The sequence below is a fragment of the Mixophyes fleayi genome, chromosome 8 (genome assembly GCF_038048845.1).
Source record: "Mixophyes fleayi isolate aMixFle1 chromosome 8, aMixFle1.hap1, whole genome shotgun sequence".
NCBI classification, from domain to species: Eukaryota; Metazoa; Chordata; class Amphibia; order Anura; family Limnodynastidae; genus Mixophyes; species Mixophyes fleayi.
In genome coordinates this window covers 25,496,355-25,512,212 of record NC_134409.1, presented here as the reverse complement: position 1 = coordinate 25,512,212, position 15,858 = coordinate 25,496,355, and the positions used below count along the sequence as shown (strand labels likewise).

The 15,858-nt window shown below is 40.8% G+C and overlaps 1 protein-coding gene across 2 annotated transcripts in view; it reads left to right on the top strand.

The window, feature by feature from the left end:
- Nucleotides 1–15,858, top strand: part of TNR (tenascin R) — a 301,348-nt gene that overhangs the window by 207,718 nt on the left and 77,772 nt on the right. For both annotated transcript variants that reach the window (XM_075182178.1, XM_075182179.1), the window contains exons 4-5: nucleotides 2,821–3,096; nucleotides 4,653–4,768. In XM_075182178.1, coding sequence (XP_075038279.1) covers nucleotides 2,821–3,096; nucleotides 4,653–4,768 — 392 coding nt within the window. The remainder of the gene's footprint in view (nucleotides 1–2,820; nucleotides 3,097–4,652; nucleotides 4,769–15,858) is intronic.

Here is a 15,858-nt window from a genome sequence, read left to right as displayed (position 1 = left end):
AAAACAACCTCTAAGCAGAGCCGTAACTTAGAATTCTAGTGCCTGGGGCGAGAAAGACAAATGCCGCCCCCCTAGCCCTCAATTTTAACCAAATAAACCTAAAATATTCCTAAATTGCACCCCCCTTCAGCGTTGCGCCCTGGGCGATCGCCCCTGTCGCACAGCCCTAGTTACGGGCCTGCCTCTAAGGTAACGTTAAAATCTGGGCCTGGGAGCAGCTAAACAGCTTGCATTATCCTTATAAATTAGGGATCACCTTCAAAAATGTGCATTGTTGTAAACCTTAATCTGCAAAACAAAACATCATTTTAGCAATTGCTGTGCAGAATTATGGTTATGTCATTGGATTTTGTGTTCTCTGTACCGCATAATACAGAGGTCATCATGACGGCTCTCAGCAATAACTGAGCTGATATAATTTAATATATATTTTAATACCCATTTATCACTCCCATAGGCATGATCTGATTGCCTCTATTATTACTGTTGTAATATGTTTACATTTTTTGTTTTCAGTTACACACTACTTAAAGTGAAATAAGATCTATGGTTGGCTCTGCCATGATAGAGCAATTATGATGTTGATAGTAATAATGCAATGCCACCTAGTGGTCATATTATCATGAAGGAAAAATATACAGTAAACCTCAATACCATTACCAGGCAACATTTTTTTTAAAACATAAGCAGCCATCTCAATGCAGGCCTCTCTGACATGGTCAAGTAAGTCATTGAAAATGTCAAAGTCAAATGGGACGGCTGGTAGATGTGATCGGAGGTTGACAGTATCTCATCATTTACAAGGCCATTGTCCTTCTATGCTACTGTAGCTTCACCAGATCTGGGGGTAAATGTATCAAGCTGAGAGTTTTCTGGTGGGTTTGAAAATCCAATCAGATTCTAGCTATCATTTATTTAGTGCATTCTGCAAAATGAAAGCTAGAATCTGATTGGTTGCTATAGGCAACATCTCCACTTTTCAAACCCGCCGGAAAACTCTCAGCTTGATACATTTACCCCCTGGCGTCAGTTTGGCCTGCATTATAGGAAACAATCATTAGGGAAGGACTATCTCATCCACATTGGATGGATCTTAACCGTTCAGACTGTAGCATTTGTTAGACATTGTAATACAAGCATTGCAGATTAGCATAAACTATGTTTTTGTTCAAACTGTGCAGTCTTTCATAATGTGGTTTTGCAAACTTCTAACGCAGGATAAGCAGTGGGTGTAACGTTATCCTGTATCACATGTAACACTTATACTCAGTGTTAGCGGAATTCATGTTTCCAATCCTTCTTTTAGCAGTGGGTTAATGTGACCCTGTGGCCCATTATGATTTTAATTTCTCTCGGCTGATAAGCTCTAAGGTAACTCTAAAGTAACTGTATACGTACTGTTCCTCTCTACATGTAGGGATAAATAAATGTAAACCAAAAATCAATATCCTTATTAAACAGGGTCCATTAAGGTTGTCTTTATTTGTGCAATGATATTGTTCTGCAATGTAAGGCTAATAGAATGATTATTCTCCGTTACTGAGCCACAGGCTGCTGTGTTTGTTGCTATGCACTGACTATTGTATTTCTACTTGTTATTACAATCTCACATGTGTTATAGCTAGAGTTTTATCACGCTTGTATAAAAGCACTTGGCCTACAACATTATGCATTTATATAGCTATGGAGCTCCTAATATCGTCCATGCAAGTTCGGGGTCTATTATCTGGAATGCTTGTGATCATGTTTTGCATGAATTGAAGCAAAATGCCTAAAAATACTAAATTCCATGTAAGGAAATGACCCGGTCTTTCCGAAATTATCCATGTGCTGCTGACAAAGATAAGGAGACAACTGGGGGTCCTGTTGAGTTGGATGCAGATCACTTTTTTGGCGTATAATGTGCTCCTTTACTTTTGCGCAAGCGCACTAAGCACTAGTTCTCAAACTAATACATTGTGCGCCTACGAGGAAGCCAAAAAAACGTATTACACGCTGAAAATGCAATTTATGTCCAATTCCACTTGTCCAACCTGGTCAGCCAGTCTGTGTATAGGGCATACTCACAGAGCAGCCACTATTATTTCCTATTCTACATTTTGGAACTTCCTGGATAATTGGTTTCAAGATTAAACATCCCAAATCTGTATATACAGTAGTGGGTGCATTATACCCTAAATATTCACCAGTATCTCCATGCATGTGCAGGGCCGGATTAATGGACGGAAGGCCCCCAGGCTAAAGGTACTGTGAGGGCCCCCCCATGAGGCCCCCCCCCAGCCATGAGGTCCCCCTCCATGAACTCACCTCCTTCCGTTGTTCCACTCCCTGTAGGACTTACGCAGCGCGCCGTAATCTCCGAGACTATGGTTCATAGTCTCACTTTCACAAGATCTCCTCAGTAAGGAGATTACAGCGCACCGCATTAGTCCTACAGTGACAGCAGGCAGCTAACAGCATAAAATTTGCTGTTAGCTGCCTGCCATTTTCCTTGAACAGATGACAGTCGGAGCCAGGGGCGGGGACGCCCCGACCCAATGAATGCCGGCGGGCCCCCAGCTGCCCGAGGCCCCTGGGCTGCAGCCCCTTTAGCCCTATTGTTAATCCGGCTCTGTGCATGTGATAAACCCCAACAATTGTATCTCTAACGTCATGCACATTTTACTCATAATTTCAAGAACTAGATAAAGTAGATTGACCTCATGACAAACGGTATATACATTTATACAAGCAGATTTCATACTAAATGTATTACATGTAGTATAGACACCGCTGCTGACTGAAACTTCAGACATAATGTCCTCAAATATCCCCCCCTAGTTGCCCCACCAGTGGATTTCAGCGTAACAGCTCTGGGTGACCACTGGATGGACTTGGCATGGGAAGGAACGTCTGCAGTGACAGAGTATGTCATCTCGTACCAGCCAGCGGTGCCGGGAGAATGGGGCACTCAGCAGCGACTACAGCAGAGGGTCCCAGGGGACTGGAGCGCTGTCACCATCAGGGAGCTAGAGCCGGGGACGACGTACAATATCAGTGTCTGCTCAGTCATTAGTGACGTCACCAGTGAGCCGGCCAGTATCACCCTGTCTACTCGTGAGTATCACGCTCTGCTTCCCAAAATGCATCTATGATGGTCAAAAGACAACTAAATACAATAACACAATGCAAAGACAAAATAGATGATCTGCAGCCTTTTTATGGTTTTCTCTACTGCATAACTTTGTTGAGAAATAATTTAATTAATAGTATAATGCACATTTAGAGCCTGAGTCATTAAGGAGAGCAAAGCATAAAAAAGAGTAACTTTGCACCTGGGCAAAACCATGTTGCATTGGAGGGGGAGAAAAATGTAAATTGTGGGGACAGATGTATAGTTGGGGTAGAGCATGTCCTAGATCAACCTTAAATTTCAGTATAAAAATAATGCCATCAAGTATTTGTGTGCTGCAAGAAAAAGCAGTCAGTATTTAACTTATGTGCAAAATAATAAACTAATTTACACCCCTTGCATTGTAACATGGTTTGTCCAGGAGCAAAGTTACTCCTTTTTTTTGCTTTGCTCTCCTTAGTGACTCAAACTCTTACAGTGAGCAACTTATCTTAGTTTATTATTTATTTTAGTATATTTGTTGTTCTTTACACTTTTATGTTAATATTATTAATACAATTTTCTTTTAGTCAACTGCAAAATAACAATAGAACCTTCCCTGACTATGTTCCGACTAACTACACACTTGATTATTAAATGTTTTGTAAATAGGTGCATATTTTGTCAATACAAGACAGAGCAGCTTTTCTAGTCTTTTAATTATCACAATTATTGACATTGAATCTGATTATACATGCTGAAAACTTACCCAGTTTTGTGCTGCTGCCATGATCAGAGATATTCAAATTTCTACTATATTTACACCTCACTGAGTAATTCTGCTGGAAATTATTATAGTATAAGTATCTTTAATTGTAGAGCATTGTTGTCATCACTTCTGTATACAGCATGAGGAACACCGCGACAACATTATTCATACAATACACTATTTATATAATTATCCTCTACAACCTTATTAAGCACACTAGCCAATATCATTGTTAAAACTTTACCCAAAGGATCAAAAATAGTGCTCTGGACACTAGGAATCCCTAAAGGAGAAATTTTAATCCATATTTCCCCAACTGATAATAAGCTGATTTGTTACAAACATTATTTTGTATGCTGTCTTCTGGTTGAAATAAGTTGCAAAATGCAGCAACATTGTTTCAACAAAGTAAAAAAAAATGTTAGTGGTTGTCTGCCAAGTTGTATTATAATAAATGAGGAAAGTAGGTGAAGAATGTGAGAGCTCAGTCTGGAATCTTTTCAAACTCACTTGACACAAGTCAGCTGAATTCTCCAGCTTACAAGTAGGAAAAGCTATATTAAATGTTTTTTTTTTTCATCAGTGGGCAGAAGGCATAATAATAGTAACAATATTAATAATAACAGTAATAGTTAGCAAACCATTTTTTCAATTGAGACAATTGCCACATTTTTGTCTACAACTTCCTGACCCTATCCCTTGTTTTACGAGACTCTCATGTCTATTCTTTGTGTTGTCATGTGTGGACTTGTACTATTCTCTTCTTGTGACTCACATGTACATTCTTTTCAGATATCTCGCCACCTACCGGACTGCAATTTAAAGATGTGACTCAAACCTCAGTGGAGGTGCAGTGGGAACCCCCTCTGTTTCCTATCGACGGCTGGGAAATCAGTTTCACTCCTAAGGTGGGTTAATAGCTATCTGCAGCGCACACGCAATCCATTGTATATATGATGTGCCTTTAGCTACAGATACAGAATAAGCAAACACCTTCCAGAGTTCCATTCACACATACATCTTGTTGTGAACAGGGATATAACTATCAAGTCACTCTATCTTTGAGTCAATGCTGTAATCCAAAGGATATTCACCACATAATATAGGCCAGTGCTAAAACAGAATTCAAAGCTACTTTTTCAACCTTATTGGGGCTCATCAGTGCAGGGTAGTGGTTTTCTATTTAGCATGTGAGCAAATACTATAGCAGCAACACCATGAAAAAAGTGAAGGAGAGTTTTAAGCTGCTCCATATGCAAATAAGCTTTATTATTAGGGATCAAAGCTAGAAGTGACGATAATGGACACACCCTCCAATTGTTCTGCAAATAACTGTAACTGTATTTACTGTGATTTTTTTGGTGTGAGGTTTCATTGTTATGTTTATCTCTTGGTCATAATGTCAATGTGTGCAGTAGGTCCCTAAACATCTACTTACCTATCAAAGTAGGGTACACCCATCATTGACAGCATTTAAAATAGTCTAGTTCCATCCTGGTCGGAAGGTACTAATATTTACATTATTCTTGATATTGCCTTGAAGCTATTGATTTATTCTAAAATATTTTTGGGATCTTCCTCAAGAGGGGGGGGGGGGGGGGGAGACGACGACACATTTTCTGATTCATTATGTTTCCAGGAAAGACTTGAGACTTGTTTTCTCTTTCGATATTTCATTACACTAAATAAAAATTGGTGCTAATGGTCTGTCAATTTCAGACGTTTTTGTGCTGATAAATTCATGCTTAATACGACCCCCAGATGTCTCTTGGCTGCAGGACCAGGAAAGCTGTTAAACTGGGTTTAAGCCAAACGTTAGTGATATTTTTTCTCCACCTGCCCGAGAGCTGTTCCGTTCATCCTTCTGACTACAACAGAGGGCTGTGTCCTTGCATGCTTCCATGTGACAAGGCTTAAAGGGATCTTTTTAAGTCATGACATGTGTGACTGAGCTTGTCTCTGTTGCCTTTTATGAGAATAAAAAAAAATCTTTTTAGAAGTGGTTCTCAATGGCGTTTGATGGGGTGAGAGGAGTGTGTGGGCGCAAGATCAACCACGGACAAGGATTAAATAGATTAGTGCTTTGTTTGTAACGGTGAAAGGATTGGCACGTTCTAGTGAATGATTTGATGTCACAGAATGTCTATAAGCTGCATGCTTCACCGACCAGCTGAGTGGAGAAACCATCAGCAATAATGGAAGATAGAGAGGAAGGATGCGAGATAAGGAGTTTGACTTGTCATCTTCGTAGGCTCTAAGCAGGAGTGATACAATTGTGGGATATCAATCTGAGAGTAGAGTGACAGTTTTAGGCAGGGCCGGTGCTAGGGTCCACGGCGCCCTAGGCATTTTTAAAAAAGCGGCGCCCCCCCCCCCCCAATCAAAAAACCCCCCGCAAAAATCGCCGGGTGGGGGGGGTATGGTCAGCAGTTTTAAAGTATTTTAGAATACTGTGGCGCCCTCCAGAGCCCGGCGCCCTAGGCAAGTGCCTAACCTTGCCTAATGGGAGCGCCGGGCCTGGTTTTAGGAGTAATCTGGTGACATTGTGTAAGTAACAGGTGGAAATAAGCAGTCACATTACACACCAGAAATACCAACTGGTTGGTCTGGATTTAAATATGACAAATACGAAATAACACAATAATAGAGTGTTAATGCTACATTAAATCTGCAGCCTGCATGTGTCTGATTGTTGTCTATGGGCCTGAGTCATTAAAGAGAGCAAAGCATAAAAAAGGAGCATTGGAGGGGGAGGTAAATTTAAAATGTGGGGACAGATTTATATTTGGAGTAGGGCATGTCCTAGATCAACTTTAAATTTCAGTGTAATAATAAAGCTATTAAGTATTTGTGTGCTAGATGAAAAAACAGCCAGTATTTGACTTATGTGCAAAATAATACATTTGCACCCCTTGCATTGTAACATGGTTTGTCCCAGAGAACATTTACTCCTTTTTTGCCTTAATGACTCAGGCCCTTTGTGTTCAATGTATTTAATATACTTGTGGAACATTCTATTCTCATGTTTCCTGACTGCATTTGACTGCTGGGACTTGGAGTGGCCAGTTGATTTTGTTTTGTGGATGTCCAGCTGTTGTTGAAGCCAGCATGGTCCTGCATCCCCCTCCCGCTGCCTATTAGGGCTCACTTTTAAGATTTCTCCCCCGGGAGATCTGGGGGAGAAGTTATGTGACATGGGCTAGGAGGAGGGCGTGATGATATTTCGCGTCACCATAGCCCCGTCCCCACTATAGAAAAGCCAAAATTCACGGCACTGAATGGAGGGGGCGGAGCTTAATGACACAATTAAGCCCCACCCCCTCCATTCACTGCCGTGAATTTCGCCAAATTTCGGGCATTTTGCTTACTCTTCCAGGATTGCGTGAGGACTCCACGAAATTCGGGAGCCTCCTGGGAATTCCGGGAGAGTAGGCAGGTATGATGTTGGGAATTGTAGTGCCACAAGTAGTTTTACAGTATGCTTTAGCAAGTAACTTATAAAAAAAACTTATAAAGTTATAAACTTTAAACTCACTTATAAGAACTGGAGAAGAAGCCACAAAGGCAAGTCCTCTTACCTGCATGAGGATTTAACCTTCTCAATGCCGATGGCTTCTCTTGACTCTTTATCACGGGGATAGTTTAGTAAACAATTACAGTCCCGCAATAAGCAGCAAAGAGGAGCAATCAGTGATGGCTCAGTGATGAGCCAGAGAGGTGGAGAGGCAGCTGTCTGTTGCTATAGAAACCCTGCAAACCGTGTTCACTTACTTAAGCTGCAGTACTATAGGAAGTCTAGCGGCTGTAATTCAAGTAATTAGTGCCCAAGGACAAAGTCAAATATTAATTTATATAAAAAAACTAATGCATATTTTATGGCTACTTTCTTTGCAACCATAATGCAGCGGAATAAGAAGCTACGAGCTATAGCACCATAACTAACACAAAACACCTAACACTACACCACAGCCAGGGGCATATTCAATTGTTCCGAATCCCTGCAGCGTTAAAACTATTACCGTTATTACGGTAATAGTAAGCTGGATTTCAGCTTGCGGCTCAGGGAGCTGAAATCCAGCGAGAAAACTGTAATAATGGTATTTATGCGCACTATTACCGTAATAACGGAGCAAAAGGTTTTTGGCGTTTCCGACAACAATTGAACATGCCCCAAAAAGTTACCGATTTGTGCTCCCTGCTACTATAAAAAATTAACAAATGAATGTGGCGTGCTACACAAATAAAAAGTGACTACTTGGGCTTTGCGCTGTGGAATGAAGAATGTTATGTTTTTAGTTCATTATGTTTTTAATTAAGCTGTATCAGAAAGTTAACAAGACAGAAAGGTTCATTCGCAAATTTGGACATACAATACATGTCATACTTAAGTGTCTGCAACACCTTTATTTTAGATTATACATTTGCCCCAGTAAAAACAGTTGGACACATAGGTCGGGATTCATTAAGGAAAGTAAAGCATAAAAAAATGAGTAACTTTGAACCTTGGCAAAACCATGTTGCATTGGGGGGGAGGTTTATAACAGAAATATAATTGGCATAGGACATGTCTTAGATCAACTTTAAATTTCAGTGTACAAATAAGATATCAAGTATTTGTGTGCTACATGAAAAAAACAGCCAGTATTTATCTTTTGTGCAAAATAAAAAACTCATTTGCACCCCTTGCATTGAAACATGGTTTTGTCCAGGAGAAAACGTACTCATTTTTTTGCAATGATGCAAAAGATTACAACCCTAGAGATACCACAATCTTCTTTGTACAAAAAGGCACGTGCCATCATAAAATGTCCCGCAACTGTGATTTTGCCTTTTCATCAATGAGCTTTCAAAAGTGTGTATAATATAGTGAGTGGGTGCATTACAAAGACCTCAAGAGTGTTCTAGAGATCTTTCCAAAGTATAATTCAACCTTATAGGTGTCAGGATGCTGATCAGTAAGTACAGGTTCTTTGTAAATGAAGACAGATGAACACACTTGGGGAAGAACAAGAACTCAACTGTATTCAGTATGCACAGCATAAACATAGCAGCATGATTTTTCTGTAACCCATCCAAATAGAGGAACAAAAAGGAGCATGATACAATAAAAGGATGAAAAAAGTACAGGTAACAGATTGAAGTCACATTGTATAGCAAGTAATTATTTCTATGGTGCAAGGAAATAATCTTTGTCTGTAGTAGTTCTAAAAACCCTCAATTGTATGAGGATTATTGCACAAATTAATGAGATTTTCATGACGTTCTCTGAGTAGTGACTTAATCAATCCACCTGTATCCATAGTCCTATTAGGACAGTGTTACACTTCAATACTGTTTTACAAATACAAAAAGTGTAAGTGGGCTAATTTCTCTGTTTGCAATAACTTCATACTTCCTTGATTGTCTTCCTGGATAAGGATTGGCTCTCGCATGTTCGTCCAGAGTTGATATTGCGGTCTTTTGTGTCGTCGGCCTAGTTTGCATCTACGCAGGTTAACTTTGTCGTAGACATTGCTGGTAATTTCAGTTTATTTCAATAGTCCTTGTGAGATATCTTATAACACGCTTTGTAGCACTGCAGTTGCATTGAGATGGAGCTGCAATTGTTTTGAACAGTATTGCTATCAACAATAGTCTGTCTTTATTAGATATGTTTTCATGTATCTGTCACAGAATACTTGTTACCAGCTGTATTTCCTGTTCTTATTGGTCACACACATTGCTATGGATGTACTGGAGTACTTGTTGCAGCTTTTGCTTCCATACAGGGCATACAGGTCACAAGTGTGTTGTACAGTGATATAGCTAAATCAGAAGTCCTGTTTCTGTTCAGCAGTTAATTTATTGCATCTGGATGCCTGTGTCTCAGGTGCCTATTCCATGCTTGAATGCACTTTTGACGAGGGGACTGAATGACAACATTATCTGTTCTTCCCTCGGCCAGGATTTCTGAACCATACTGAATTGTGCACACTTTGCCTTTGCAATGGTCAGGGAGCTCTGATTTGTTTAAACATTTCACAGGTAGGAGAATGCCCTGAAACACAAAGTATATCATGCACAAGAATTTAACATTTTTGTCCAGAACTTGGGACTAAGGTAGATGTGACCAATTCCTTCCACAGTGACACTCTCACCCATTTGCAAAGAACACTTTCTATTTGGTATCACAGTCTGTTTAGTCCAAACAAAACCTTTTACTGTCACTTGTCACCCTTGAGTCACTAATTTGAAGAGCAGATTTCTTGAGTAAGTTTCAAACACCAATTCTACTATTTATGCTTCTTGAAGTTTTGTTTGCAGCAGCCTTTGAAGATTCATTCGCTGTGACTGCCATTCTCCTGCTTTGCTAATTTTTGCAAATAAAGCAGTCTTTATTTAAATGGTCTGGTTTCTAGCAGAGAAAACACTATGCTTTCTGCCTTTGGTTCAATAATTTCTCCAGCTTTAAGAGCTGTTTCTGATCTCACGGGCTCTGTTCCTGCTCCGACTGAATTCCTTCCTGTGGTTGTATTCATCAAATAACGTGCCTTGACAAACTCCAAAATTAGTTTTGATTCTGGTCTAGCTTCAGTGGCATTAATTAAAGCTCCATATGATTCAGAAAGGCTGCACAGTCATAAAGCATGTATATGACTATCTTTAATGTCCTCTCTAATTCCGCTAAACTACCTTCAATTCCTAGGATTGCGAATAGATGCTCTTGCTTCCTGATGCTTTTGCAGTGTCATGCTGTATCATTTGAGTAGTAGATACAGTCGATTATTAAAATTTGATCTTTAAACCATTTGCATTTTGCTGCGGTTCCTTTCCTGATGTGAATCAGTTGAACATTTGTGCAATAAACTATTTTGCAACTCTAACTGTATGGATCCAAGCCCACCTGTCTCCTTCATAAGTTATTGCTCCTCACCCTGAACATTACCTAAATTATGTATGTGCCGACTCACACCTTTCTCTGCCAGAGAGGTGCAAAATCAAATGCTCAGTCACAATGAAAACCTACTCAGTGTCAGGGCCATCTTTTCCATTGGGCACAATGGGCAGGTGCCCGGGAGCTCCACAGGCAAGGGGGCCCCATAGGCAGGGCTCTTAATGAGAATAAATAATGCTGCAAAAGAAAAAAACCTGCAAAAAAACCTTCAAGGGTCACTGAGCAAGTACATCTATCTATCTCTATCTATCTATATCTGTATCTGTATCTGTATCTGTATCTGTATATATATATATATATATATATATATATATATATATGTAGGGGCCCCAATGCACTGCTTTGCCCGGGGGCCCATAATGTTTTTAAGATGGCCCTGCTCAGTGTGCTACTTATTTACTGGCTATACTTTCCCATCAATAGTGCACTTAATACGTCCTTTCTGGTATAATAATACAGCAGCAGATATTCATGTCTTTAAAAGTACGTTTGCGTTACTGTCTCCTGCAGAATTTGCCTAGTAGGATGCTAGTACGAGTAGGATGCTAGTTTCTGCTAGTACGAGTAGGATGCTAGTTTCTGCTAGTACGAGTAGGATACTGGTTTCTGCTAGTACGAGTAGGATGCTAGTTTCTGCTAGTACGAGTAGGATGCTAGTTTCTACTAGTACGAGTAGGATGCTAGTTCTAGTACGAGTAGGATACTGGTTTCTGCTAGTACGAGTAGGATGCTAGTTTCTACTAGTACGAGTAGGATGCTAGTTCTAGTACGAGTAGGATACTGGTTTCTGCTAGTACGAGTAGGATGCTAGTTTCTGCTAGTACGAGTAGGATGCTAGTTTCTGCTAGTACGAGTAGGATACTGGTTTCTGCTAGTACGAGTAGGATGCTAGTTTCTGCTAGTACGAGTAGGATGCTAGTTCTAGTACGAGTAGGATACTGGTTTCTGCTAGTACGAGTAGGATGCTAGTTTCTACTAGTACGAGTAGGATGCTAGTTCTAGTACGAGTAGGATACTGGTTTCTGCTAGTACGAGTAGGATACTGGTTTCTGCTAGTACGAGTAGGATGCTAGTTTCTGCTAGTACAAGTAGGATGTTAGTTTCTACTAGTACGAGTAGGATGCTAGTTCTAGTACGAGTAGGATACTGGTTTCTGCTAGTACGAGTAGGATACTGGTTTCTGCTAGTACGAGTAGGATGCTAGTTTCTGCTAGTACGAGTAGGATGCTAGTTTCTGCTAGTACGAGTAGGATGCTAGTTTCTGCTAGTACGAGTAGGATGCTAGTTTCTGCTAGTATGAGTAGGATACTGGTTTCTGCTAGTATGAGTAGGATACTGGTTTCTGCTAGTATGAGTAGGATGCTAGTTTCTGCTAGTACAAGTAGGATGTTAGTTTCTACTAGTACGAGTAGGATGCTAGTTCTAGTACGAGTAGGATGCTAGTTTCTGCTAGTACGAGTAGGATACTGGTTTCTGCTAGTATGAGTAGGATGCTAGTTTCAGCTAGTACAAGTAGGATACTGGTTTCTGCTAGTACGAGTAGGATACTGGTTTCTGCTAGTACGAGTAGGATGCTAGTTTCAGCTAGTACAAGTAGGATACTGGTTTCTGCTAGTATGAGTAGGATACTGGTTTCTGCTAGTATGAGTAGGATGCTAGTTTCAGCTAGTACAAGTAGGATACTGGTTTCTGCTAGTACGAGTAGGATGCTAGTTTCTGCTAGTACGAGTAGGATACTGGTTTCTGCTAGTATGAGTAGGATGCTAGTTTCAGCTAGTACTAGTAGGATACTGGTTTCTGCTAGTATGAGTAGGATGCTGGTTTCTGCTAGTACGAGTAGGATGCTAGTTTCTCCTAGTACGAGTAGGATGCTAGTTTCTGCTAGTATGAGTAGGATGCTAGTTTCTGCTAGTACGAGTAGGATACTGGTTTCTGCTAGTATGAGTAGGATACTGGTTTCTGCTAGTATGAGTAGGATGCTAGTTTCTGCTAGTACGAGTAGGATGCTAGTTTCTGCTAGTATGAGTAGGATGCTAGTTTCTGCTAGTACGAGTAGGATACTGGTTTCTGCTAGTATGAGTAGGATACTGGTTTCTGCTAGTATGAGTAGGATGCTAGTTTCTGCTAGTACGAGTAGGATGCTAGTTTCTCCTAGTACGAGTAGGATGCTAGTTTCTCCTAGTACGAGTAGGATGCTAGTTTCTCCTAGTACGAGTAGGATACTGGTTTCTGCTAGTATGAGTAGGATACTGGTTTCTGCTAGTACGAGTAGGATACTGGTTTCTCCTAGTACGAGTAGGATGCTAGTTTCTGCTAGTACGAGTAGGATACTGGTTTCTGCTAGTATGAGTAGGATGCTAGTTTCTGCTAGTACGAGTAGGATACTGGTTTCTGCTAGTACGAGTAGGATACTAGTTTCTCCTAGTACGAGTAGGATACTGGTTTCTGCTAGTACGAGTAGGATGCTAGTTTCTGCTAGTACGAGTAGGATGCTAGTTTCTGCTAGTACGAGTAGGATACTGGTTTCTGCTAGTACGAGTAGGATGCTAGTTTCTGCTAGTACGAGTAGGATGCTAGTTTCTACTAGTACGAGTAGGATGCTAGTTCTAGTACGAGTAGGATACTGGTTTCTACTAGTACGAGTAGGATGCTAGTTCTAGTACGAGTAGGATACTGGTTTCTGCTAGTACGAGTAGGATACTGGTTTCTCCTAGTACGAGTAGGATGCTAGTTTCTGCTAGTACGAGTAGGATACTGGTTTCTGCTAGTACGAGTAGGATACTAGTTTCTCCTAGTACGAGTAGGATACTGGTTTCTGCTAGTACGAGTAGGATGCTAGTTTCTGCTAGTACGAGTAGGATGCTAGTTTCTGCTAGTACGAGTAGGATACTGGTTTCTGCTAGTACGAGTAGGATGCTAGTTTCTGCTAGTACGAGTAGGATGCTAGTTTCTACTAGTACGAGTAGGATGCTAGTTCTAGTACGAGTAGGATACTGGTTTCTACTAGTACGAGTAGGATGCTAGTTCTAGTACGAGTAGGATGCTAGTTTCTACTAGTACGAGTAGGATGCTAGTTCTAGTACAAGTAGGATGTTAGTTTCTGCTAGTATGAGTAGGATGCTAGTTCTAGTACGAGTAGGATACTGGTTTCTACTAGTACGAGTAGGATGCTAGTTCTAGTACGAGTAGGATACTGGTTTCTGCTAGTATGAGTAGGATGCTAGTTTCAGCTAGTACGAGTAGGATACTGGTTTCTGCTAGTACTAGTAGGATACTGGTTTCTGCTAGTATGAGTAGGATGCTAGTTTCAGCTAGTACAAGTAGGATACTGGTTTCTGCTAGTATGAGTAGGATGCTAGTTTCAGCTAGTACGAGTAGGATGCTAGTTTCTGCTAGTACGAGTAGGATGCTAGTTTCTCCTAGTACGAGTAGGATACTGGTTTCTGCTAGTATGAGTAGGATGCTAGTTTCAGCTAGTACGAGTAGGATACTGGTTTCTGCTAGTACTAGTAGGATACTGGTTTCTGCTAGTACGAGTAGGATACTGGTTTCTGCTAGTACTAGTAGGATACTGGTTTCTGCTAGTATGAGTAGGATGCTAGTTTCAGCTAGTACGAGTAGGATACTGGTTTCTGCTAGTACTAGTAGGATACTGGTTTCTGCTAGTATGAGTAGGATGCTAGTTTCAGCTAGTACAAGTAGGATACTGGTTTCTGCTAGTATGAGTAGGATGCTAGTTTCTCCTAGTACAAGTAGGATACTGGTTTCTCCTAGTACGAGTAGGATGCTAGTTTCTCCTAGTATGAGTAGGATGCTAGTTTCTGCTAGTACGAGTAGGATACTGGTTTCTCCTAGTACGAGTAGGATGCTAGTTTCTCCTAGTACGAGTAGGATGCTAGTTTCTGCTAGTACGAGTAGGATGCTAGTTTCTGCTAGTACGAGTAGGATGCTAGTTTCTGCTAGTACGAGTAGGATGCTAGTTTCTGCTAGTACGAGTAGGATGCTAGTTCTAGTACGAGTAGGATGCTAGTTTCTGCTAGTACGAGTAGGATGCTAGTTCTAGTACGAGTAGGATGCTAGTTCTAGTACGAGTAGGATGCTAGTTTCTGCTAGTACGAGTAGGATACTGGTTTCTGCTAGTATGAGTAGGATGCTAGTTTCAGCTAGTACAAGTAGGATACTGGTTTCTCCTAGTACGAGTAGGATGCTAGTTTCTCCTAGTACGAGTAGGATGCTAGTTTCTGCTAGTACGAGTAGGATACTGGTTTCTGCTAGTATGAGTAGGATGCTAGTTTCTCCTAGTACGAGTAGGATACTGGTTTCTGCTAGTACGAGTAGGATGCTAGTTTCTGCTAGTACGAGTAGGATGCTAGTTTCTGCTAGTACGAGTAGGATACTGGTTTCTGCTAGTACGAGTAGGATGCTAGTTTCTGCTAGTACGAGTAGGATGCTAGTTTCTACTAGTACGAGTAGGATGCTAGTTCTAGTACGAGTAGGATACTGGTTTCTACTAGTACGAGTAGGATGCTAGTTCTAGTACGAGTAGGATGCTAGTTTCTACTAGTACGAGTAGGATGCTAGTTCTAGTACAAGTAGGATGTTAGTTTCTGCTAGTATGAGTAGGATGCTAGTTCTAGTACGAGTAGGATACTGGTTTCTACTAGTACGAGTAGGATGCTAGTTCTAGTACGAGTAGGATACTGGTTTCTGCTAGTATGAGTAGGATGCTAGTTTCAGCTAGTACGAGTAGGATACTGGTTTCTGCTAGTACTAGTAGGATACTGGTTTCTGCTAGTATGAGTAGGATGCTAGTTTCAGCTAGTACAAGTAGGATACTGGTTTCTGCTAGTATGAGTAGGATGCTAGTTTCAGCTAGTACGAGTAGGATGCTAGTTTCTGCTAGTACGAGTAGGATGCTAGTTTCTCCTAGTACGAGTAGGATACTGGTTTCTGCTAGTATGAGTAGGATGCTAGTTTCAGCTAGTACGAGTAGGATACTGGTTTCTGCTAGTACGAGTAGGATACTGGTTTCTGCTAGTACGAGTAGGATACTGGTTTCTGCTA